The sequence below is a fragment of the Nerophis ophidion genome, linkage group LG06 (genome assembly GCF_033978795.1).
Source record: "Nerophis ophidion isolate RoL-2023_Sa linkage group LG06, RoL_Noph_v1.0, whole genome shotgun sequence".
Lineage (NCBI taxonomy): Eukaryota > Metazoa > Chordata > Actinopteri > Syngnathiformes > Syngnathidae > Nerophis > Nerophis ophidion.
Window position 1 is genome coordinate 14,796,702 of NC_084616.1, and position 27,310 is coordinate 14,824,011.

At 35.7% G+C, this 27,310-nt stretch overlaps 1 protein-coding gene across 1 annotated transcript in view; it reads right to left on the reverse strand.

Moving 5' to 3' along the window:
- Nucleotides 1-6,176: 6,176 nt before the first annotated feature.
- The window catches only part of bcl2l1 (BCL2 like 1), a 110,770-nt gene continuing 89,636 nt past the window's right edge, over nt 6,177-27,310 (reverse strand). The window contains exon 3 of the mRNA XM_061902730.1: nt 6,177-8,722. Within this exon, the coding sequence (XP_061758714.1) occupies nt 8,579-8,722 (144 nt within the window). The 3' untranslated portion in view covers nt 6,177-8,578. The remainder of the gene's footprint in view (nt 8,723-27,310) is intronic.

Sequence of the window (27,310 nt, forward strand, 5' to 3'; positions counted from 1 at the left end):
TAATAAGAGTTGGTTCTTTAGCGCCCTCCAGTGGACAAGATTATATTAGGGAGAAAAAAAAGATATAATCGGGAAGACCATGTGAAAAAAAAAGGTATTTTATTCTGATTTTTACTGTAACAAAACAGTGGACGAGATTACATCAGAGAGAAAAAAGCCTAGTCACTAATGGAGCATTTAAAAAAAATCCTATTTCATTAAATTTTATACTGTACTGTAATGAAAGATATATTCTAAATTGTTACTTTTAATAAGGTAATAATAGTTGTCTCTTTAGCTCCCTCCAGTGGACAAGATTATATTAGGGAGAAAAAAAAATATAACCGGGAGGACCATGTGAAAAAAAAAAGGCATTTTATTCTAATTTTTACTCTAACGAAATAGTGGACACGATTAGATTAGGGAGAAAAAAAAGCATAGTCACTAATTGAGTGTTTTAAAAAAATCCCATTACATTTAATTCTATACTGTACTGTAATTAAAGATATATTCTAAATCGTTACTTTTAATACGATAATTGGAGTTGGCTCTTTAGCTCCCTCCAGTGGACAAGATTATATTAGGGAGAAAAAAAAAAGATATAATTTGGAGGACCATGTGAAAAAAAATGGCAATTTATTCTCATTTTTACTCTAATAAAACAGTGGACAAGATTACATTGGGGAGAAAAAAAAGCTTAGTCACTAATTGAGCGTTTGAAAAAAACATCCTATTACAATTGATCCAAAAAATCATATTACTATACATTATTACTTAATGTATAGTAATAATGTATATCCATCCATCCATCCATCCATTTTCTACCGCTTATTCCCTTTCGGGGTCGCGGGGGGCGCTGGCGCCTATCTCAGCTATAATTTAGTAATAATAACTGAATACTTTGTTAACACCATTAATTAATTAACGTGGACCCCGACTTAAACAAGTTGAAAAACGTATTGGGGTGTTACCATTTAGTGGTCAATTGTACGGAATATGTACTGTACTGTGCAATCTACTAATAAAAGTTTCAATCAATCAATCAATGGTACTTACTTATTATTACTATACATTACATATATTACACATATGCAAAATTACATAAATATACCATACTGTAATGAAATGTACTGTACTAATACTGTAAAATGCTGTAATGAAAGTAAATCGTTACTTTGAATACGATAATAAGAGTTGGCTCTTCAGCTCCCTCCAGTGGACAAGATTATATTAGGGAGAAAAAATATCTAATCGAGAGGAGCATGTGAAAACAAGGGCATTTTATTCTCATTTTTACTTTAAAAAAATCCTAATAATACATTTAATTCTCCACTGTACTGTAATGTAATAGATATTCTAAATATTTACTTTAATATGTTTTTCATTAAAATAATCAAATAAATAATAATAATAATAATAATAGATTGTCAAATTAGCCTATTTCAGCGGACAAGATGAAATAACACATGTGTAATGGATCATAAATCACCTTTTTATATATATTTTGTTTAATTTGGTATTATTATTTACACATATATATTTTAAATACATTTAAAATGACTTATAAACGTTTTTTTTATTTAACCTTCCTCTTGTGTTAGCTTTCTGTTACCATCGCTTATGTTAACGGGTCGGTTTTGACCCATGTCTTGAATCAGCTGTAAAATACACTAAAAACAATTATCTATCATCCAATTTGTTTCTCATCTCTTGGTTACCTCGTTAGGTTTCCTTATCCATGAAAATATTGGTTTTAATATTTTTGGTGTGGGCCATTGGGCCTTTTTTTTGTCAGTATACCCCTCGATTTCAATTGAAAAAAATGGTATAACGAACCTCAAGAGAATCGTATAAATAAAAAAAAGGTTGTTGTGTTACCTGACCATTACTGAGGGGTATTAGAACACATCTCTTAAATAAATTTGTTTTATTTATTTTTTCATTTTAATAATTTTAACATAGTAACAACTCTATACTGAATTGACCTCAAATGTCTGGACATTTTAGTTTTTAAATGCATAAAAGAACCACATATTTTGTTTGTTTTTGTACTGGATAACAAGGTAAAATGAGGATCCACTAAAGCTCACATGATTGGGAGAGGAGCTGGCCGTCAGTGTGTTCAGTTTTGGCTCTACTTAGTGCTTTATAGTCTTATTTTTTATAACTGAGTCGAAACCGACCCTAACAACACCAATGACATAATTTCAACCAGAGCATTTTATAATTTAGTGAAACAAAAAAAACAAGTTTTATTTTGTTGAAATAGAGGTTCCTGGCAAAGTCAAAAAGCCTTGATGCATAAAAATAAATTTATGTGGTTCTTTTATGCATTTAAAAACTAAAACGGGTCGGTACCGACCCTAACACAAGACGATGAAATTTAAAAAAAATCAGAAGTCATGGTAAAAAAAAAGGGTAAATGGCATTCTGGCTCCATCCTATAGAGAAAAAAAATTACAATTACTAATAGTGGAGTGTTATAAAAAGCAATTCTGTGGACATTTTAGTCCCATCTGTACTGTAATATATTATTTCACGTGTTAACTCTTTTATAGATGTTACAAGGAGGAAATATCTGGCTCTTTAGCTTCCTCCAGTGGATAATATTATATTAAGGAGAAAAATATATATCAAGAGGAGCATTTAAAAATAAAACCATTTTTTATGGCATTTTATTTTCATTGGTACAATAATGAAACATCGAAAATGTTTTTAATAAATGACACGTTTTTAATAAAACAAAGGAAAATAGTGGAAAAGATTACTTTAGTGAGGAAAAATATATAATCGAGAGGAGCATGTGAAAAAAAATGTGTATTTCATTGTCATTTGTACTCTAATGAAACATTTATATTTCATTTGACGTTTTTTATTAAAACATTAGGAAATATTTGGCACACTAGCGCCCTCCAGTGGACAATATTACTTTAGGGAGAAAGAAAGCGTCGTCACTAATTGAGCCTTTTTTTGTTTTTTAAACTCCTGTTACATTTAATTCTCTAGTTATTACTTCATAGATGTTACAAGGGGGAAAGAGTTGTCTCTTTAGCTCCCTCTAGTGGACAAAATTATATTACGGAGAAAAAATTTATAATCGAGAGGAGCGTGTGGGAAAAAAATGGCATTTTATTCTGATTTTTACTATAAAAAAAATTCGAATACATTTATTCCACTACTGTACTGTAATGAAACATATATTCTAAATCGTTACTTTTAATACGTTCATTTAAAAAAAAAAAAAAAAAAAAAAAATGTCAAATTAGCCTCCTCCAGCAGACAAGATGAAATAACACATGTGTAATGTATAATAAATCACCTTCTTATACATTCATCCATCCATTTCCTACCGCTTATTCCTTTCAGGGTCGCTGGAGCCTATCTCAGCTACAATCGGGCGGAAGGCGGGGTACACCCTGGACAAGTCGCCACCTCATCGCAGGGCCAACACAGATAGACAGACAACATTCACACTCGCATTCACACACTAGGGCCCATTTAGTGTTGCCAATTACATCTGTTTTCAATTCGTTATTATTCACAGATACATTCGTAATATATTAATGAATTTAAAAATACTTATAAACGTGTTTTATTTAAACACACTTATATGAAAAAAAAAATCAGAAGTCATGGTAAAAAAAAAAAAAGGTACAATTGCACTCTGGCTCCATCCTATGGAGAAAAAAAGCACAATTATTAATAGTGGAGTGTTATTTGAAAAAAATATATATGGACATTTTATTCCCATCTGTACTATTGTAAATATATTATTTACATTTATTAGCTACTTTATAGATGTTATAAGGTGGAAAGATCGTTTAAAAAAATCCAATTTCATTTAATTTTATACTGTACTGTAATGAAAGATATATTCTAAATTGTTACTTTTAATACGATAATAATAGTTGGCTCTTTAGCTCCCTCCAGTGGACAAGATTATATTAGAGAAAAAATATATTACGATAAATAAAACAAATTTTTATGGAATTTTATTGTCATTGGTACAATAATGAAACATCCAACATTTTTAAATTCATTTGACGTTTTTAAAGAAAAATAAGGGAAAATATTTTGTCATTACCTGCCTCTAGTGGACAAGATTATATTCGTGAGGAAAAAAGATGTAACGGAGGGCATTAAAAAAAACAAAAAATCACGGAATTTTTTTCTCATTTGTACTCGAATTTTAAAGTGATAAATGTTTCAATAATTTGATGTTAAGATTTTTTTTTTTTTTTAAAGGAAAAATTTAGTACGTTGGCGCCCTCCAGTGGACAAGATTATATTAGGGAGAAAAACAGTCACTAATTGATCCTGTTTTTTCAAAATTAAAACCTATTACATTTAATATCTGTAATGTTATACTTTAAAATCACTTCATATACGTTTTGAATTATTTTTTTCTTGTCCTACGGTGGACAAGATGAAATAACATTCTAGTGTCACCAGACCAGCATTATATAACAAGAAAGAAGACAAGTTAGGAAGTGAAGACTGACCTCCATGAGGATGTTCTGCCCCTCATACCACGTGACTGGCAGGTGGTGCAGCTGGAAGTGACAGCAGAAGGAGGCGGGGCTAAGACGGGGGCGGGTGATGACCTCCCACGTCCTTAATGGCACGTTTTTATTGAGGGCCACATCGCAATTATGCCTGCCCTCAGAGGGTCACCTTTAACACTGAATAATATATGAATATAAATACATAAATATATATACATACGTATATATATATATATATATACATACATACGTATATATATATATATATATATATATATATATACATACGTATATATATATATATATATATACATACGTATATATATATATATACATACGTATATATATATATATATATATATATATATATATATATATATATATACATACGTATATATATATATATATATATATGTATATATATATATATATACATACGTATATATATATATATATGTATATATATATATATACATACGTATATATATATATATATATATATATATATATATATATATATATATATATATATACCCTAACACTAAAATACATTCATATATTTTTACATAAGCTGCAAATAAAAATAAATTTACTAAGTCACCAGAATTTTACAGTAAAAGCAGTTTTTTTTAACAGCATATAAAAAAAATGGAAAAAATGGAATGGAATAAAGAAACAATACCATTTTTTTTTGCAGAACAATTCTATTTTTATTTATTTTTTACGTAAAATCTTGTTTTGTGTTTTTGTTTATTTTTCAATGTTTTAGTGTATTACTGTATATGGGGAAAAAATAGGACAAAGTTGATTTTACGGTAAAAAAAACAAAAACCTTAGTCGGCGGAATTTAACCGTAAAATCACTTGTTAATTTTAAGTTTACAATTTGATTGATACTTTTGTTTTGAAATCATAAGTCAAACAGCTTTTAATTGCAGTATTTGTCTTTATTTTAACAAAAAAATGTGTGGAATACATGATAAAATATTTAGAGGGAATAAGCGGTAGAAAATGGATAGATGGATGGATGGATATTGAATTTTTTTTAAAGATATCCAGTTGCATGCTTCACATGATTTCTAATGTCAAAAAAGGAAATATATTTACTACGAAAAGATTAAGCATATTATTTCCTTTACCATGAATTGATTAACGTGGATGAAAATGTATTGGGGCGTTACCATTTAGTGGTCAATCGTACGGAATATTTACTGTACTGTGGAATCTACTAATAAAAGTTTCAATCAATAAATCCAGGCTTTTACAGGCCAGATTTGGCCCCCGGGCCTTGAGTTTGACACATGTGACTTAGAGCAGGGGCATTGAAGACTTCATGAAGCCTTTATGCTGCGATGACGTTGTGACTTGTCCAGGGTGTACTCCGCCTTCCGCCCGATTGTAGCTGAGATAGGCACCAGCGCCCCCCGCGACCCCAAACGGAATAAGCGGTAGAAAATGGACGTATGGATGAAGCCTTTATGGTGGAACACATTACTTGCACTCTAATGTCCGCGGTAGTGTGAAGACCTCATGTATTCACATCACAGCCTGCGTGGTCTGATGGGTCGCCATGGCAACGGCAGCCGCTACTGTATCATCTCGCAAGAGCAGCAGCTTGCACCCACATGATTCATTTATTTGATTTTTTTTTAAATACAAGTTTGGGACGACAAAAGACGCACAAACAACAACAATGTGTCATAAACTTTTATTAAACTGCTCATATGAGGCTGGTAAATGTTAACGCGGGGGGTAGGGGGGACAGGGGTATGAACAGTGCTACCAACGTTACAACTTTTACATCCAAAATATCTAACATGTTCATGCTGAGGCGTGTGTGTGTGTGCGTGTGTGTGTGCGTGTGTGTGTGTGTGTGTGTGTGTGTGACGCTACGTTTGCTGCATTTGTCAGCTACTGTCTAAAAAATAAAAAAAAGGGCGGACTGAACAGTGTCAACATGCACCCCCTTCACACACACGCACACGCACACACACACACACACACGCACCCGGCAGATTCAACAGCAACGTAAAATAATGAGCGATAAAAGTTTTTGGTTGGCTTCCAAAAATAAAAAAAGTTTTTGTCAGCTTTAAACAACAACGACGACGACAGCGATGATGATGATGATGGAACAACGCACTCTTTTTGCCAGGAAGTGTTGGAAAACCACTTCCTGCGTCGTCTCCACGCTTTCATCGGCAAGTCAACGCAATCCTCACAATCCAATCAAACCACACGGCAAAACTTTCCCGGTCTGTTCCAGGGTCAAACTGTCCAGCGTGGTACTGATTTTGTCACCATGACATCATCGAGAGATACTTTTAAGATGACTATGTTGTCACCATGACATCATCGAGAGATACTTCTAAGATGACTACGTTGTCCCCATGACATCATCAAGACATTTATATCTGAGATGACTATGTTGTCACCATGACATCATCAAGACATATTGTTTATAACTAAGATAAATATGATGTCACCATGACATCATCAAGACATATTTATATCTAAGATGACTATGTTGTCCCCATGACATCATCAAGACATATTGTTTATATCTAAGATAAATATGATGTCACCATGACATCAGCAAGACATATCTAAGATGAATAGATGTCACCATGACATCATCAAGACATATCTAAGATGAATATGATGTCCCCACGACATCATCAAGACATAACTAAGATGAATATGATGTCACCATGACATCAAGACATATCTAAGATGAATATGTTGTCCCCATGACATCATCAAGACATATTTATATCTGAGATGAAAATGTTGTCACCATGACATCGAGACATATTTCTAAGATGACTATGTTGTCATCATGACATCATCAAGACATATTGTTTATATCTAAGATGAATATGTCAGCATGACATCATCAAGACATATCTAAGATGAATATGATGTCCCCATGACATCATCAAGACATAACTAAGATGAATATGATGTCACCATGACATCAAGACATATCTAAGATGAATATGTTGTCACCATGACATCATCAAGACACATTTATATCTAAGATGACTATGTTGTCCCCATGACATCATCAAGACATATTTATATCTGAGATGACTATGTTGTCACCATGACATCAAGACATATTTATATCTGAGATGACTATGTTGTCCCCATGACATCATCAAGACATATTTATATCTGAGATGATTATGTTGTCACCATGACATCATCAAGAGATATTTATATCTAAGATGAATATGATGTCACCATGACATCATCAAGACATATCTAAGATCAATATGTCACCATGACATCATCAAGACACATTCATATCTAAGATGATTATGTTGTCACCATGACATCATCAAGACATATTTATATCTAAGAATAATATGATGTCACCATTACATCATCAAGACATTTCTAGGATCAATATGCCACCATGACATCATCAAGACATATCTAAGATCAATATGTCACCATGACATCATCAAGACACATTCATATCCAAGATGATTATGATGTCACCATGACATCATCAAGACATATTTATATCTGAGATGAATGTTGTCTCCATGACATCATCAAGACATATTTATATCTAAGATCAATATGATGTCACCATGACATCATCAAGACATATTTATATCTAAGATGACTATGTTGTCCCATGACATCATCAAGACTTATTGTTTACATCTAAGAAGAATACACCCTGCACTGTCACACACTACTCAGTACTTTTACCAAAGGGTTACTTTTGTAATGGATTACTTTTAGGGTGGGGTCGCTTGAAAAGGGTGATGATAACCACAGAACTTGCTACAATGTGAGCAGGTTAAAAAGATTCATCCCCCGTCTTTAATGTTGCAAGTCTCTCATGGGGACAGTTTGACCCTGGGACGGACTATTTTCCATACGGGCGACAATTCACTCATGATTATCGCTGGATAGGCAACAAAAAAAGACGGGGCGACATTTGGAGGAGGGGACTGTGGGTCAAAGGTTAACGCCTCGAAACAAGGACATGTATGATGGGCAATAGTGGGAGGGACGACTATGTAAGTGTGTGTGTGTGTGTGTGTGTGTGTGTGTTATCAGACGTCGGGGGGGTCATCACAGGCGTTTCTGGACGAGGAGCGAGCCGACCACCACGCCGGTCACCAGCGTCATCCCGGCCAGGAGCCACTTCTTGAAACTCTCCTGGGACCTGCGCACCTCGGCGGCCGCGTCCTGACCGAAGATCTCGGCGAAACGCTCCTGGAAACACGAAAAGGAGAGGTTGGTTAGTTTGCTGCCCAATGGGGACGACACCTCGGATGACAAATACTTAGATTTGTAACCTTACAAGAGTTTTACTGCGGTAACGTGGTTTGCACTGGCTGGTGAACACATTATGATGGGACTGCCTATTTGGCCACCTGTCTCAACTCACATATGAACTTGAAGTGCATCCCATTCCTAAATCATCCATCCATCCATTTTACTACCGCTTGTCCCTTTTGGGGTCCATAGGGTTCAATATGATGTCGCTGTACATGAGTACTAAGCACACAACGTAATGTTGCAAACATTGCCATATCATACATAAGTACTAAATACACAACACATTGTTGTACATACTGTAATACCTGTACAAAAGTACAAAGTACACGGCACAGTGTTGAAAATATTGCAATACTGTACATAAGTATTAAATACACAACACATTGTTGTGTAAATATTGCAGAACTGTACATAAATACTAAGTGCACAGCGGTGTTGTAAATATTGCAATACTCTACATAAGTACCAAGTACATAACATTGTGTTGCAAACATTGCAATACTAGTGAATTGACAACAGTGTTGTATTGCAATACTGTATTTATGTAGTAAGTACACAAGACAATGTCGTAAATATTGCAATACTGTATTTAAGTACTAAGTACCGTACACAAGAAAGTGTTGTAAATATTGCAGTACTGTGCATGAGTACTGTACTTTACAGTGTTGTAAATATTGCAATACTGTATTTAAGTCCAAAGTACACAACAGTGTTGTAAATATTGCAGTACTCTAGATAAGTACTAAGTACACAAGACCGTGTTTTAAATATTTCAATACTGTATTTAAGTACTAAGTACACAACAGTGTTGTAATAAGTACACAAGGCAGTGTTGTAAATATTGCAATACTGTGAATAAGTACTATACACAACAGAGTTGCAAATATTGCAATACTGTAAATAAGTACTAAGTACACAAGACAGTGTTGTAAATATTGCAATACTGTACGTAAGTACTATACACAACAGTGTTGTCAATATTGCAATTCTGTACATAAGTACTAAGTACACAACATAGCGCTGCATATATTGCAATACTATTTATGACTATTACATTCATAAAAGTGTTGTAAATATTGCAATACTGTATTTAAGTACTAAGTACACAAGCTGGTGTTGTAAATATTGCTAAATATTGCAGTACTCTACATAAGTACTAAGTACACAAGACAGTGTTCTAAATATTGCAATATTGTGCATAAGTACTATATACATTCATTTTGTCAATATTGCAATACTGTACATAAGTACTAAGTACACAAGACAGGGTCTTAAATATTTCAATACTGTATTTAAGTACTAAGTACACAACAGTGTTGTAAATATTGCAATACTGTACATAAGTACTAAATACACAACAGTGTTGTAAATATTGCAATACTGTACATAAGTACTAAGTACACAAGACAGTGTTGTAAATATTGCAATACTGTACATAAGTACTAAGTACACAAGACAGTGTTGTAAATATTGGAATACTGTACATATGTACTAAGTACACAAGACAGTGTTGTAAATATTGCAATACTGTATTTAAGTACTAAGTACACAACAGTGTTGTAAATATTGCAGTACTGTACATAAGTACTAAGTACACAAGGCAGTGTTGTAAATATTGCAATACTGTACATAAGTACTAAATACACAAGACAGTGTTGTAAATATTGCAATACTGTATTTAAGTACTAAGTACACAACAGTGTTGTAAATATTGCAATACTGTACATATGTACTAAGTACACAAGACAGTGTTGTAAATATTGCAATACTGTATTTAAGTACTAAGTACACAACAGTGTTCTAAATATTGCAGTACTGTACATAAGTACTAAGTACACAACAGTGTTGTAAATATTGCAATACTGTACATAAGTACTAAGTACACAAGGCAGTGTTGTAAATATTGCAGTACTGTACATAAGTACTAAGTACACAAGGCAGTGTTGTAAATATTGCAATACTGTACATATGTACTAAGTACACAAGACAGTGTTGTAAATATTGCAATACTGTATTTAAGTACTAAGTACACAACAGTGTTGTAAATATTGCAATACTGTACATAAGTACTAAGTACACAAGGCAGTGTTGTAAATATTGCAATACTGTACATAAGTACTAAGTACACAAGACAGTGTTGTAAATATTGGAATACTGTACATATGTACTAAGTACACAAGACAGTGTTGTAAATATTGCAATACTGTATTTAAGTACTAAGTACACAACAGTGTTGTAAATATTGCAATACTGTACATAAGTACTAAGTACACAAGGCAGTGTTGTAAATATTGCAGTACTGTACATAAGTACTAAGTACACAAGGCAGTGTTGTAAATATTGCAATACTGTACATATGTACTAAGTACACAAGACAGTGTTGTAAATATTGCAATAGTGTATTTAAGTACTAAGTACACAACAGTGTTGTCAATATTGCAATACTGTACATATGTACTAAGTACACAAGACAGTGTTGTAAATATTGCAATACTGTATTTAAGTACTAAGTACACAACAGTGTTGTAAATATTGCAGTACTGTACATAAGTACTAAGTACACAACAGTGTTGTAAATATTGCAATACTGTACATAAGTACTAAGTACACAAGACAGTGTTGTAAATATTGCAATACTGTATTTAAGTACTAAGTACACAAGGCAGTGTTGTAAATATTGCGGTACTGTACATAAGTACTAAGTACACAAGGCAGTGTTGTAAATATTGCGGTACTGTATATAAGTACTAAGTACACAAGGCAGTGTTGTAAATATTGCAATACTGTACATATGTACTATACACATGTATTGCAAATTCTGCAATACTGTACATAAGTACCAAGTACACAACCAGTGTTGTAAATACTGCAATACTGTGCATAGTGCTGAGTACACAAGACTTAGTAAAAGATGAACAGACTGTAAGTTAAGAAGTGTAAGAAATGGTTTCTTTTGGAGGAGTTGAGGGTTAAATGCTGGCTGGAAGGGGAACACTGGTTGTGTTGTTCTAGTGCAGATTAGACAGAAGGAAAGTGAAAGTTCTGCAGAAGTGAAAATGAAGCTGGTTTGAGTGTCAAAGTCAGTGATACAACTACACAACCTGAACTTGCCTCCATGTGTAGTGGAGTAGTTAGTATATATGGTGACAGTAGTTAGTATATATAGTGACAGTACTTAGTATATATAGTGACAGTAGTTAGTATATATAGTGACAGTAGTAAGTATATATAGTGACAGTAGTAAGTATATATAGTGACAGTAGTAAGTATATATAGTGACAGTAGTTAGTATATATAGTGACAATAGTTAGTATATATAGTGACAGTAGTAAGTATATATAGTGACAGTAGTAAGTATATATAGTGACAGTAGTTAGTATATATAGTGACAGTAGTTAGTATATATAGTGACAGTACTTAGTATATATAGTGACAGTAGTTAGTATATATGGTGACAGTAGTTAGTATATATGGTGACAGTAGTTAGTATATATGGTGACAGTACTTAGTATATATAGTGACAGTAGTTAGTATACATAGTGACAGTACTTAGTATACATAGTGACAGTAGTTAGTATATATAGTGAGAGTAGTTAGTATATATAGTGAGAGAGTATATATAGTGACAGTAGTTAGTAAATATAGTGACAGTAGTTAGTATATATAGTGACAGTAGTTAGTATATATAGTGACAGTAGTTAGTATATATAGTGACAGTAGTTAGTATATATAGTGACAGTAGTTAGTATATATAGTGACAGTAGTTAGTATATATAGTGACAGTAGCTAGTATATATAGTGACAGTAGCTAGTATATATAGTGACAGTAGTTAGTATATATAGTGACAGTAGTTAGTATATATAGTGACAGTAGTTAGTATATATAGTGACAGTAGTTAGTATATATAGTGACAGTAGTTAGTATATATAGTGACAGTAGTTAGTATATATAGTGACAGTAGTTAGTATATATATTGACAGTAGTTAGTATATATAGTGACAGTAGTTAGTATATATAGTGACAGTAGTTAGTGTATATATAGCGACAGTAGTTAGTATATATAGTGACAGTAGTTAGTATATATAGTGACAGTAGTTAGTATATATAGTGACAGTAGTTAGTACAGCGGATACTGCCCTCCAAAACAGTTTCTCTTATATTGAGGAAATAACAGAGGAATTGTTACAACGTGTAAATGGAATAAAACAAACAACATGTTTACTTGACCCACTTGCTGGGAAACTGATCAAGGAGCTCTTTGTATTATTAGGTCCATCAGTGCTAAATATTATAAACTTATCACTTTCCTCGGGCACTGTTCCCCTAGCATTCAAAAAAGCGGTTATTCATCCTCTTCTTAAAAGACCTAACCTCGATCCTGACCTCATGGTAAACTACCGACCGGTGTCTCACCTTCCCTTTATTTCAAAAATCCTCGTAAAAATTGTTGCGGAGCAGTTAAATGAACACTTAGCGTCTAACAATCTATGTGAAACCTTTCAATCCGGTTTCAGGGCAAATCACTCCACGGAGACAGCCCTCGCAAAAATAACTAATGATCTATTGCTAACGATGGATTCTGATGAGTCATCTATGTTGCTGCTCCTCGATCTTAGCGCTGCATTCGATACCGTCGATAATAATATTTTATTAGAACGTATCAAAACACGAATTGGTATGTCAGACTTAGCCCTGTCTTGGTTTAACTCTTATCTTACTGATAGGATGCAGTGTGTCTCCCATAACAGTGTGACCTCGGACTACGTTAAGGTAACGTGTGGAGTTCCCCAGGGTTCGGTCCTTGGCCCTGCACTCTTCAGCATCTACATGCTGCCGCTAGGTGACATCATACGCAAATACGGTATTAGCTTTCACTTTTATGCTGATGACACCCAACTCTACATGCCCCTAAAGCTGACCAACACGCCGGATTGTAGTCAGCTGGAGGCGTGTCTTAATGAAATTAAACAATGGATGTCCGCTAACTTTTTGCAACTCAACGCCAAAAAAACGGAAATGCCGATTATCGGTCCTGCTAGACACCGACCTCTATTTAATGATACAACTCTAACATTTGACAACCAAATAATTAAACAAGGCGACACGGTAAAGAATCTGGGTATTATCTTTGACCCAACTCTCTCCTTTGAGGCACACATTAAAAGAGTTACTAAAACAGCCTTCTTTCATCTCCGTAATATCGCTAAAATTCGCTCCATTCTGTCCACTAAAGACGCTGAGATCATTATCCATGCGTTTGTTACGTCTCGTCTCGATTACTGTAACGTATTATTTTCGGGTCTCCCAATGTCTAGCATTAAAAGATTACAGTTGGTACAAAATGCGGCTGCTAGACTTTTGACAAGAACAACAAATTTTGATCACATTACGCCTGTACTGGCTCACCTGCACTGGCTTCCTGTGCACTTAAGATGTGACTTTAAGGTTTTACTACTTACGTATAAAATACTACACGGTTTAGCTCCATCCTATCTTGCCGATTGTATTGTACCATATGTCCCGGCAAGAAATCTGCGTTCAAAGGACTCCGGCTTATTAGTGATTCCCAAAGCCCAAAAAAAGTCTGGGGGCTAAAGAGTGTTTTCATTTCGGGCTCCAGTACTCTGGAATGCCCTCCTGGTAAAAGTTCGAGATGCCACCTCAGTAGAAGCATTTAAGTCTCACCTTAAAACTCATTTGTATACTCTAGCCTTTAAATAGACTCCCTTTTTCGACCAGTTGATCTGCCGTTTCTTTTCTTTTTCTCCTATGTCCCACTCTCCCTTGTGGAGGGGGTCCGGTCCGATCCGGTGGCCATGTACTGCTTGCCTGTGTATCGGCTGGGGACATCTCTGCGCTGCTGATCCGCCTCCGCTTGGGATGGTTTCCTGCTGGCTCCGCTGTGAACGGGACTCTTGCTGCTGTGTTGGATCCGCTTTGGACTGGACTCTTGCGACTGTGTTGGATCCATTATGGATCGAACTTTCACAGTATCATGTTAGACCCGCTCGACATCCATTGCTTTCCTCCTCTCCAAGGTTCTCATAGTCATGATTGTCACCGACGTCCCACTGGGTGTGAGTTTTCCTTGCCCTTATGTGGGCCTACCGAGGATGTCGTAGTGGTTTGTGCAGCCCTTTGAGACACTAGTGATTTAGGGCTATATAATTAAACATTGATTGATTGATTGATTGATTGATATATATAGTGACAGTACTTGGTATATATAGTGACAGTACTTAGTATATATAGTGACAGTAGTTAGTATATATGGTGACAGTAGATAGTATATATTGTGACAGTACTTAGTATATATATGTGACAGTACTTAGTATATATATGTGACAGTAGTTAGTATATATAGTGACAGTAGTTAGTATATATGGTGACAGTAGTTAGTATATATAGTGACAGTGGTTAGTATATATAGTGACAGTAGTTAGTATATATAGTGACATTACTTAGTATATATAGTGACATTACTTAGTATACATAGTGAGAGTAGTTAGTATATATGGTGACAGTAGTTAGTATATATGGTGACAGTAGTTAGTATATATGGTGACAGTAGTTAGTATATATAGTGACAGTAGTTAGTAGATATAGTGACAGTAGTTAGTATATATGGTGACAGTAGTTAGTATATATAGTGACAGTAGTTAGTATATATAGCGACAGTAGTTAGTATATAGAGCAACAGTAGTTAGTATATATAGCGACAGTAGTTAGTATATATAGTAACAGTAGTTAGTAAATATAGTAACAGTAGTTAGTAAATATAGTGACAGTAGATAGTATATATAGTGACAGTAGTTAGTATATAGTGACAGTAGTTAGTATGTATAGTAACAGTAGTTAGTATATATAGTGACAGTAGTTAGTATACATGGTGACAGTAGTTAGTATATATGGTGACAGTAGTTAGTATATATGGTGACAGTAGTTAGTATATATAGTGACAGTACTTAGTATATATATGTGACAGTAGTTAGTATATATATGTGACAGTAGTTAGTATATATAGTGACAGTAGTTAGTATATATAGTGACAGTAGTTAGTATATATAGTGACAGTAGTTAGTATATATAGTGACAGTAGTTAGTATATATAGTGACATTACTTAGTATATATAGTGAGAGTAGTTAGTATATATGGTGACAGTAGTTAGTATATATGGTGACAGTAGTTAGTATATATGGTGACAGTAGTTAGTATATATGGTGACAGTAGTTAGTATATATGGTGACAGTAGTTAGTATATATGGTGACAGTAGTTAGTATATATAGTGACAGTAGTTAGTATATATAGTGACAGTAGTTAGTATATATGGTGACAGTAGATAGTATATATTGTGACAGTACTTAGTATATATATGTGACAGTAGTTAGTATATATATGTGACAGTAGTTAGTATATATAGTGACAGTAGTTAGTATATATGGTGACAGTAGTTAGTATATATAGTGACAGTGGTTAGTATATATAGTGACAGTAGTTAGTATATATAGTGACATTACTTAGTATATATAGTGACATTACTTAGTATATATAGTGAGAGTAGTTAGTATATATGGTGACAGTAGTTAGTATATATGGTGACAGTAGTTAGTATATATGGTGACAGTAGTTAGTATATATGGTGACAGTAGTTAGTATATATGGTGACAGTAGTTAGTATATATAGTGACAGTAGTTAGTAGATATAGTGACAGTAGTTAGTAGATATAGTGACAGTAGTTAGTATATATAGTGACAGTAGTTAGTATATATGGTGACAGTAGTTAGTATATATAGCGACAGTAGTTAGTATATATAGCGACAGTAGTTAGTATATATAGCGACAGTAGTTAGTATATATAGCGACAGTAGTTAGTATATATAGCGACAGTAGTTAGTATATATGGTGACAGTAGTTAGTATATATGGTGACAGTAGTTAGTATATATAGCGACAGTAGTTAGTATATAGACCAACAGTAGTTAGTATATATAGCGACAGTAGTTAGTATATATAGTAACAGTAGTTAGTAAATATAGTAACAGTAGTTAGTAAATATAGTGACAGTAGATAGTATATATAGTGACAGTAGTTAGTATATAGTGACAGTAGTTAGTATGTATAGTAACAGTAGTTAGTATATATAGTGACAGTAGTTAGTATATATAGTGACAGTAGTTAGTATACATGGTGACAGTAGTTAGTATATATGGTGACAGTAGTTAGTATATATGGTGACAGTAGTTAGTATATATGGTGACAGTACTTAGTATATATATGTGACAGTAGTTAGTATATATATGTGACAGTAGTTAGTATATATAGTGACAGTAGTTAGTATATATAGTGACAGTAGTTAGTATATATAGTGACAGTAGTTAGTATATATAGTGACAGTAGTTAGTATATATAGTGACATTACTTAGTATATATAGTGAGAGTAGTTAGTATATATGGTGACAGTAGTTAGTATATATGGTGACAGTACTTAGTATATATGGTGACAGTAGTTAGTATATATGGTGACAGTAGTTAGTATATATGGTGACAGTAGTTAGTATATATGGTGACAGTAGTTAGTATATATAGTGACAGTAGTTAGTATATATAGTGACAGTAGTTAGTATATATGGTGACAGTAGATAGTATATATTGTGACAGTACTTAGTATATATATGTGACAGTAGTTAGTATATATATGTGACAGTAGTTAGTATATATAGTGACAGTAGTTAGTATATATGGTGACAGTAGTTAGTATATATAGTGACAGTGGTTAGTATATATAGTGACAGTAGTTAGTATATATAGTGACATTACTTAGTATATATAGTGACATTACTTAGTATATATAGTGAGAGTAGTTAGTATATATGGTGACAGTAGTTAGTATATATGGTGACAGTAGTTAGTATATATGGTGACAGTAGTTAGTATATATGGTGACAGTAGTTAGTATATATGGTGACAGTAGTTAGTATATATGGTGACAGTAGTTAGTATATATGGTGACAGTAGTTAGTATATATAGTGACAGTAGTTAGTATATATAGTGACAGTAGTTAGTAGATATAGTGACAGTAGTTAGTAGATATAGTGACAGTAGTTAGTATATATAGTGACAGTAGTTAGTATATATGGTGACAGTAGTTAGTATATATAGCGACAGTAGTTAGTATATATAGCGACAGTAGTTAGTATATATAGCGACAGTAGTTAGTATATATAGCGACAGTAGTTAGTATATATAGCGACAGTAGTTAGTATATATAGCGACAGTAGTTAGTATATATAGTGACAGTAGTTAGTATATATAGTGACATTACTTAGTATATATAGTGACATTACTTAGTATATATAGTGAGAGTAGTTAGTATATATGGTGACAGTAGTTAGTATATATGGTGACAGTAGTTAGTATATATGGTGACAGTAGTTAGTATATATGGTGACAGTAGTTAGTATATATGGTGACAGTAGTTAGTATATATAGTGACAGTAGTTAGTATATATAGTGACAGTAGTTAGTAGATATAGTGACAGTAGTTAGTAGATATAGTGACAGTAGTTAGTATATATAGTGACAGTAGTTAGTATATATGGTGACAGTAGTTAGTATATATGGTGACAGTAGTTAGTATATATAGCGACAGTAGTTAGTATATATAGCGACAGTAGTTAGTATATATAGCGACAGTAGTTAGTATATATAGCGACAGTAGTTAGTATATATAGTGACAGTAGTTAGTATATATAGTGACAGTAGTTAGTATATATGGTGACAGTAGTTAGTATACATAGCGACAGTAGTTAGTATATAGAGCAACAGTAGTTAGTATATATAGCGACAGTAGTTAGTATATATAGTAACAGTAGTTAGTAAATATAGTGACAGTAGATAGTATATATAGTGACAGTAGTTAGTATATAGTGACAGTAGTTAGTATGTATAGTAACAGTAGTTAGTATATATAGTGACAGTAGTTAGTATATATAGTGACAGTAGTTAGTATACATAGTGACAGTAGTTAGTATATATGGTGACAGTAGTTAGTATATATGGTGACAGTAGTTAGTATATATAGTGACAGTACTTAGTATATATATGTGACAGTAGTTAGTATATATATGTGACAGTAGTTAGTATATATAGTGACAGTAGTTAGTATATATGGTGACAGTAGTTAGTATATATAGTGACAGTAGTTAGTATATATAGTGACAGTAGTTAGTATATATAGTGACATTACTTAGTATATATAGTGACATTACTTAGTATATATAGTGAGAGTAGTTAGTATATATGGTGACAGTAGTTAGTATATATGGTGACAGTAGTTAGTATATATGGTGACAGTAGTTAGTATATATGGTGACAGTAGTTAGTATATATAGTGACAGTAGTTAGTATATATAGTGACAGTAGTTAGTATATATAGTGACAGTAGTTAATATATATAGTGACAGTAGTTAGTATATATAGTGACAGTAGTTAGTATATATAGTGACAGTAGTTAGTATATATAGTGACAGTAGTTAGTATATATAGTGACAGTAGTTAGTATATATAGTGACAGTAGTTAGTATATATAGTGACAGTAGTTAGTATATAGAGCGACAGTAGTTAGTATATATAGCGACAGTAGTTAGTATATATAGTGACAGTAGTTAGTAAATATAGTGACAGTAGTTAGTATATATAGTGACAGTAGTTAGTATATATAGTGACAGTAGTTAGTATAGTGACAGTAGTTAGTATATATAGTGACAGTAGTTAGTATACATAGTGACAGTAGTTAGTATATATGGTGACAGTAGTTAGTATATATGGTGACAGTAGTTAGTATATATAGTGACAGTAGTTAGTATATGTGGTGAAGGTAGTTAGTATATATGGTGACAGTAGTTAGTATATATAGTGACAGTAGTTAGTATATATAGTGACAGTAGTTAGTATATGTGGTGACAGTAGTTAGTATATGTGGTGACAGTAGTTAGTATATATAGTGACAGTAGTTAGTATATATTGTGCGATAGAAAGAGCTGGAAGTTGAAGTAACGTGAGCACCCTGAGAAAGTTGCTTCCATCCACTCAGACTGAAGTGGAAAAGTAAACATGAAGCCTCCCCAAACAGTTTCAGGCCAAAAGAGCGTCGCTAAGTGAAGCAAGGAGGAGGTGGTGTGTGGTGTTGGTGTCGCAACGCTGACAGGAACTTCTGAAGAAACAAATCTTGCTGTGGCAAAGTTTTCTAAGAATTGTGTCGATGTGCCGGCGACAGATAAGCCAGCGCGATGACCTCATTCCTACGTGCGTGTGTGTGTGTGTGTGTGTGTTAAGAAGCGTGACTTGCGATCACGTCTTAATCCACTGCATAAAATAGATCAACTTAGACTTATCTTCTTCTACAAACCCCGTTTCCATATGAGTTGGGAAATTGTGTTAGATGTAAATATAAACGGAATACAATGATTTGCAAATCATTTTCAACCCATATTCAGTTGAATATGCTACAAAGACAACATATTTGATGTTCAAACTGATAAAACATTATTTTTTGTTGCAAATAATCATTAACTTTAGTATTTGATGCCAGCAACACGTGACAAAGAAGTTGGGAAAGGTGGCAATAAATACTGATAAAGTTGAGGAATGCTCATCAAACAATTATTTGGAACATCCCACAGGTGTGCAGGCTAATTGGGAATAGGTGGGTGCCATGATTGGGTATAAAAACAGCTTCCCAAAAAATGCTGAGTCTTTCACAAGAAAGGATGGGGCGAGGTACACCCCTTTGTCCACAACTGCGTGAGAAAATAGTCAAACAGTTTTACAACAATGTTTCTCAAAGTGCAAAAATTTAGAGATTTCAAAATCCACGGTCCATAATATCATCAAAAGATTCAGAGAATGTGGAGAAATCCCTCCACGTAAGCGGCATGGCCGGAAACCAACATTGAATGACCTTGACCTTCAATCCCTCAGACGGCACTGTATCAAAAACCGACATCAATCTCTAAAGGATGTCACCACATGGGTTCAGGAACACTTCAGAAAACCACTGTCACTAAATAGAGTTTGTCGCTACATCTGTAAGTGCAAGTTAAAGCTCTACTATTCAAAGCAAAAGCCATTTATCAACAACATCCAGAAACGCCGCCGGCTTCTCTGGGCCCGAAATCATCTAAGATGGACTGATGCAAAGTGGAAAAGATTTCTGTGGTCTGACGAGTCCACATTTCAAATTTTTGGGGGAAATATTCAACATCGTGTCATCCGGACCAAAGGGGAACTCGCACCAGCCAGACTGTTATCGACGCAAAGTTCAAAAGCCAGCATCTGTGATGGTATGGGGGTGCATTAGTGCCCAAGGCATGGGTAACTTACACATCTGTGAAGGCACCATTAATGCTGAAAAGGTACGTACAGGTTTTGGAACAACATAAGCTGCCATCCAAGCGCCGTCTTTTTTATGGACGCCCCTGCTTATTTCAGCAAGACAATGCCAAGCCACATTCAGCACATATTACAATAGCGTGGCTTCATAAAAAAAGAATGCAGGTACTTTCCTGGCAGTTCAGGCCTGTCTCCCACCGAAAATGTGTGGCGCATTATGAAGCGTAAAATACGACAGCGGAGACCCCGGACTGTTGAACGGCTGAAACTCTACATAAAACAAGAATGGGAAAGAATTCCACTTTCAAAGCTTCAACAATTAGTTTCCTCAGTTCTCAAACGTTTATTGAGTGTTGTTAAAATAAAAGGTGATGTAACACAGTGGTGAACATGCCCTTTCCCAACTTCTTTGGCACGTGTTGCAGCCAAGAAATTCTAAGTTAATTATTATTTGCAAAAAAAAAAAAAATTATGAGTTTGAAGATCAAATATCTTGTCTTTGTAGTGCATTCAATTGAATATGAGTTGAAAAGAATTTGCCAATCATTGTATTCTGTTTATATTTACATCTAACAAAACTTCCCAACTCATATGGAAACAGGGTTTGTACTTGTATTATAGTCATTTAGAGCAATATCAGTTGATATTATTCCTACGGTAGATTTGCATATTTTTGTTAGAGTGTATACATTTTCAGCACAGAGGGTGAACCGTTAAAATTAATTTCTTCTCGCAGAATCTTCCATGAATATCAGTTATTGGTTGTAAAGGTCTGGAAATGATCATGATCAGCTCAAATTTCCATTATCGTGCATCCCTCGTTTTAAGATAATGCTGAGTCATCAAACAAATGACCAGCGGTGGTTAATGCATGATTTCCTCATTAGGTCAATAATTACATTTCCATCCATCGGAGCTCTTCAACTTCTCAGCAGGGAATGCAAGACTTCCTGGTCTCCATCCACTATCATGACATGGTTTTAATTTGCATCGTTCATCGTCTGTATTAATTGTCAAACCCTACTTTACACTCGGCTGTGAACTACGGCAGCCTACGCTGAAAGTCTCAGCTTGATGAGACCATCATGACCTCTTCATCTGTAAATAGCAGAGACCAAATCCGAAGGGCCCTTAAGCTGGACAGACTCCAGGTCTTAACTGCGCCTACAAATTTGGTCCATGAAAATCATAAACAAATCCGGTAATTCTATTTATATGATGTTTTATGGTGGAGCTTTTTTTAGTCCTCCCTTGGCACTGGCTGAGCCCCCCTATGACTATCGGTTGGCTTTCCAATGGACTGAACAATATACAACATCTTATTACTTTAACTACTCAATAATTATATCCACTCATCATAGCGCTAGGTGATATGGCTGAAGACTGTATCACCATATATCAGTCGATATCAATAATTATTGATACTTTTATGACATATTGAAAATAAGGACCAGGAGAAAACTATATAAAATATAACCTTCCTCTGATTGTAGTTCTCTCAGCTATCAAGGCAGAAAGGAAAGGACAGGTCAACACAATCAATGTCAACAAAATTCTAAAATTGAACGATAAAATTTGCACCTCTTAAAATGAAAGTGCAAAAATAAAGAATACGTAAAAAGTGTTTAATAAACCTTCCCGGTAAGGTTTATTCAGGTGTACTGGAGAGGAGGATACGCCGGATAGTCAAACCTCTGATTCAGGAGGAACAGTGTGGTTTTCGTCCTGGTCGTAGAACTGTGGACCAGCTCTATACTCTCGGCAGGGTTCTTGAGGGTGCATGGGAGTTTGCCCAACCAGTCTACATGTGCTTTGTGGACTTGGAGAAGGCATTCGACCGTGTCCCTCGGGAAGTCCTGTGGGGAGTGCTCAGAGAGTATGGGGTATCGGACTGTCTTATTGTGGCGGTCCGCTCCCTGTAGGATCAGTGCCAGAGCTTGGTCCGCATTGCCGGCAGTAAGTCGAACACATTTCCAGTGAGAGTTGGACTCCGCCAAGGCTGTCCTTTGTCACGATTCTGTTCATAACTTTTATGGACAGAATTTCTAGGCGCAGTCAAGGCATTGAGGGGTTCCGGTTTGGTGACCGCAGGATTAGGTCTCTGCTTTTTGCAGATGATCGGTTCGCAGCAGAGTGTGAAGCGACCGAAATGAGAATCAGCACCTCCAAGTCAGAGTCCATTGTTCTCACCCGGAAAAGGGTGGAGTGCCATCTCCGGGTTGGGGAGGAAACCCTGCCCCAAGTGGAGGAGTTCAAGTACCTAGGAGTCTTGTTCACGACTGGAGGAAGAGTGGATCGTGAGATCGACATTCGGATCGGTGCGGCGTCTTCAGTAATGCGGACGTTGTACCGATCCGTTGTGGTGAAGAAGGAGCTGAGCCGGAAGGCAAAGCTCTCAATTTACCGGTCGATCTACGTTCCCATCCTCACCTATGGTCATGAGCTTTGGGTCATGACCGAAAGGACAATATCACGGGTACAAGCGGCCGAAATGAGTTTCCTCCGCTGTGTGGCGGGGCTCTCCCTTAGAGATAGGGTGAGAAGCTCTGCCATCCGGGAGGAACTCAAAGTAAAGCCGCTGCTCGTTCACATCGAGAGGAGCCACATGAGGTGGTTCGGGCATCTGGTCAGGATGCCACCCGAACGCATCCCTAGGGAGGTGTTTAGGGCACGTCCAACCGGTAGGAGGCCAAGGGGAAGACTCAGGACACGTTGGGAAGACTATGTCTCCCGGCTGGCCTGGGAACGCCTCGGGATCCCCCGGGAAGAGCTAGACGAAGTGGCTGGGGAGAGGGAAGTCTGGGTTTCCCTGCTTAGGCTGTTGCCCCCGCGACCCGACCTCGGATAAGCGGAAGAAGAGCGATGGATGGATGATACCAGTACCAAAATGTATTTCGATACCTTTCGGTACTTTTCGATACTTTTTTATAAATACAGGGGACCACAAAAAATTGTTTTATTTTAACAAAAAAATCTTAGGGTACATTAAACATATGTTTCTTATTGCAAGTGTGTCCTTAAATAAAATAGTGAACATACTAGCCAACTTGTCTTTTAGTAGTAAGTAAGTAAACAAAGGCTCCTAATTTGTCTGCTGACATATACAGTAAAATAGTGTGTCATTCTCCATCCTATTCTTTTGTCAAAATTATTAAGGACAGGTGGTAGAGAATGAATTATCAATCTACTTGTTCATTTACTTACTCTCTCTTTTAACATGTTCTATCTAGACTTGTGTTAAAATTAGAGATGTCTGATAATATCGGACTGCCGATATTATCGGCCGATAAGTGCTTTAAAATGTAATATCGGAAATTATCGGTATCGGTTTCAAAAAGTAAAATTCATGACTATTTAAAACGAGAGCCAATAAACCTTAAAAAGCACTGCCTTAGCGTGCCGGCCAAGTCACATAATATTTACGGCTTTTCACACACACAAAAGTGAATGCAAGGCATACTTGGTCAACAGCCATACAGGTCACACTGACGGTGGCCGTATAAACAACTTGAACACTTGTTAGAAATATGCGCCACATTGTGAACCCACACCAAACAAGAATGACGAACACATTTCAGAAGAACATCCGCGTAACACAACATAAACAACAGAACAAATACCCAGAACCATCTTGTTGGACTTACCCTCCTGGGACGCTACAATATACATCCCCCGCCACCGTTTACCTCTCCCCCCACCTCAACCTCATCATGCTCTCTCAGGGAGAGCATGTCCCAAATTCCAAGCTGCTGTTTTGAGGCATGTTATAAAAAATAATGCACTTTGTGAACTCAATAATAAATATTACAGTGCCAAGTTTGGCATTTTATTTTCCATAACTTGAGTTGATTTATTTTGGAAAACCTTGTTACATTGTTTAATGCATCCAGTGGGGCATCCCAACAAAATTAGGCATGATAATGTGTTAATTCCACGACTGTATATATCGGTATCGGTATTTAAGAGTTGGACAATATCGAAATATCGTCAAAAAAGCCATTATCGGACATCTCTAGTTAAAATGTAATAATCACTTATTATTCTGTTTGGATGTTCTACGTTAGCTGTGGATACCACAAATTTGGGTATCAATTCGATACCAAGTTGTTACAGGATCATACATTGGTCATATTCAAAATCCTCATGTGTCCAGGGACGTATTTCCTGAGATTATAAACATAATATAAAATTAAAAAAAACAAAAGAAGATTGTGTGATGCTAATACCGTACAACCCTAATCAAGCCTAACAAAATGGTGCAAAGTATGAAAATGTAAACGCTGCAAAGGTGAGTATGCTAAGGCGGTGTGGTGCGAGACGACAGACCGTTTGTTTTTAAATCCTCAAAACTGCCATATTGTCGAGGCAACTTCGCCTGTTTTATGCAGCACTCATTTTCAGTTTCTCTTTTTTTGCCATAACCGCGAGACAACAAAGACGCCGCAACCAAACATGATAGTTGATACTGTGACCTGATTGGCTGTTATCTTGCCGCTCCCACTGATCAGTGATCACTTCCTGCGTTGTTCAGTTACCAGAAAGCCAGTACCTTTGATCATGCAACCAACCTTGCTTTGCAACGTTTGGCTTCTTCCGAAGGAAAAAATGTGTGTATATATTTATATATATACACTATATTGCCCAAATTATTTGGCCACCCATCCAAATGATGAGAATCGGGTGCCCTAATCGCTTGGCCTAGTGCAGGGGTAGGGAACCTATGGCTCGGGAGCCAGATGTGGCTCTTTTGATGACTGCATCTGGCTCTCGGATAAATCTGACCTGGCATTGTTTAACACGATAAATAATGAATAATTCCACTTGTAATCACAGTGTTAAAAATAATGTTCAAAATATAAAACATTCTCATGCATTTTTAATCCATCCATCCGTTTATACCGCACCTGCTCAAGAAGTTGCGTTAATGGTAATAAGTTATTTATTTATTATTGGTTAGTGTGGGGCTTGCCCTCCTGGGGGTTCTCCAGACCACCAAGCACCGACATGAGAGCCTGTTTCAGGGTTACAATATTGTTTTATTTTTCAATAAGTCCCTCAGTTGCTTTCCAGCAATTGTATTATTCTCTTTCGTTTTCGCTCGCGCTCTGGCTCCAGCCCCAACTCCATCTCTCCTCCTGGCTGCTGCTTATAGATAAAAGGGTTGTACTTGTATCGCGCTTTTCTACCTTCAAGGTACTCAAAACGCTTTGAAACTACTTCCACATTTACCCATTCACACACCTATTCACACACTGATGGAGGGAGCTTATAACAGAGTGACAGGTGATTAGATTACAAGGCCCAGGTGTGCCGTCTACACACCTGTCGCTGATTTAGAGGCCGGTCCTGGCACACCCCAGTTCACTGCAGGCCCATAGGCCACGCCCCCTCCACAGTTAGCTTCAGAATAACAATGTTATTACAAAGAATAAGAGACCTATTGTACTCTAGAAATGTTGGTCTTACTTAATAATGCACGTGTTTAGTTGTGTTCAGTGTTAAAAAAATATTATATGGCTCTTACGGAAATACGTTTTAAAATATTTGACTTTTTGGCTCTCTCAGCCAAAAAGGTTCCCGACCCCTGGCCTAGTGTATAAAATCAAGCACTTAGGCATGGAGACAGTTTCTACAAATATCTCAGTGATTTCCAGCGTGGTACGGTCATAGGATGGTACCTGTGCAGCAAATCCAGTCGTGAAATTGGTCAGCCACCAAGTGGTAGGCCACATAAACTGACAGAGAGGGGTCAGCGGGTGCTGAAGTGCATAGTGAGAAGACTTTCTGATAACTTCACGTGACCTTCCAATTAGCCCACGTACAGTACGCAGAGAGCTTCATGGAATGGGTTTCCATGGCTGAACAGCTGCATCCAAGCCATAAACCACCAAGTCCAATGCAAAGTGTGGGATGCAGTGGCTTAAAGCACGTCGCCCCTGGACTGTAGAGCAGTGGCGATGCCTTCTTTGGACTGAGGAGTCCCGCTTTTCCATCTGGCAATCTCATGGACCAGTCTGGGTTTGGAGGTTGGCAAGAGAATGCTACATTTCAGACTGCCTTGTGCAGAGTGTGAAATTTGGTGGAGGAGGAATTATGGTGTGGGGTTCTTTTTGTCAGGAGTTGGGCTT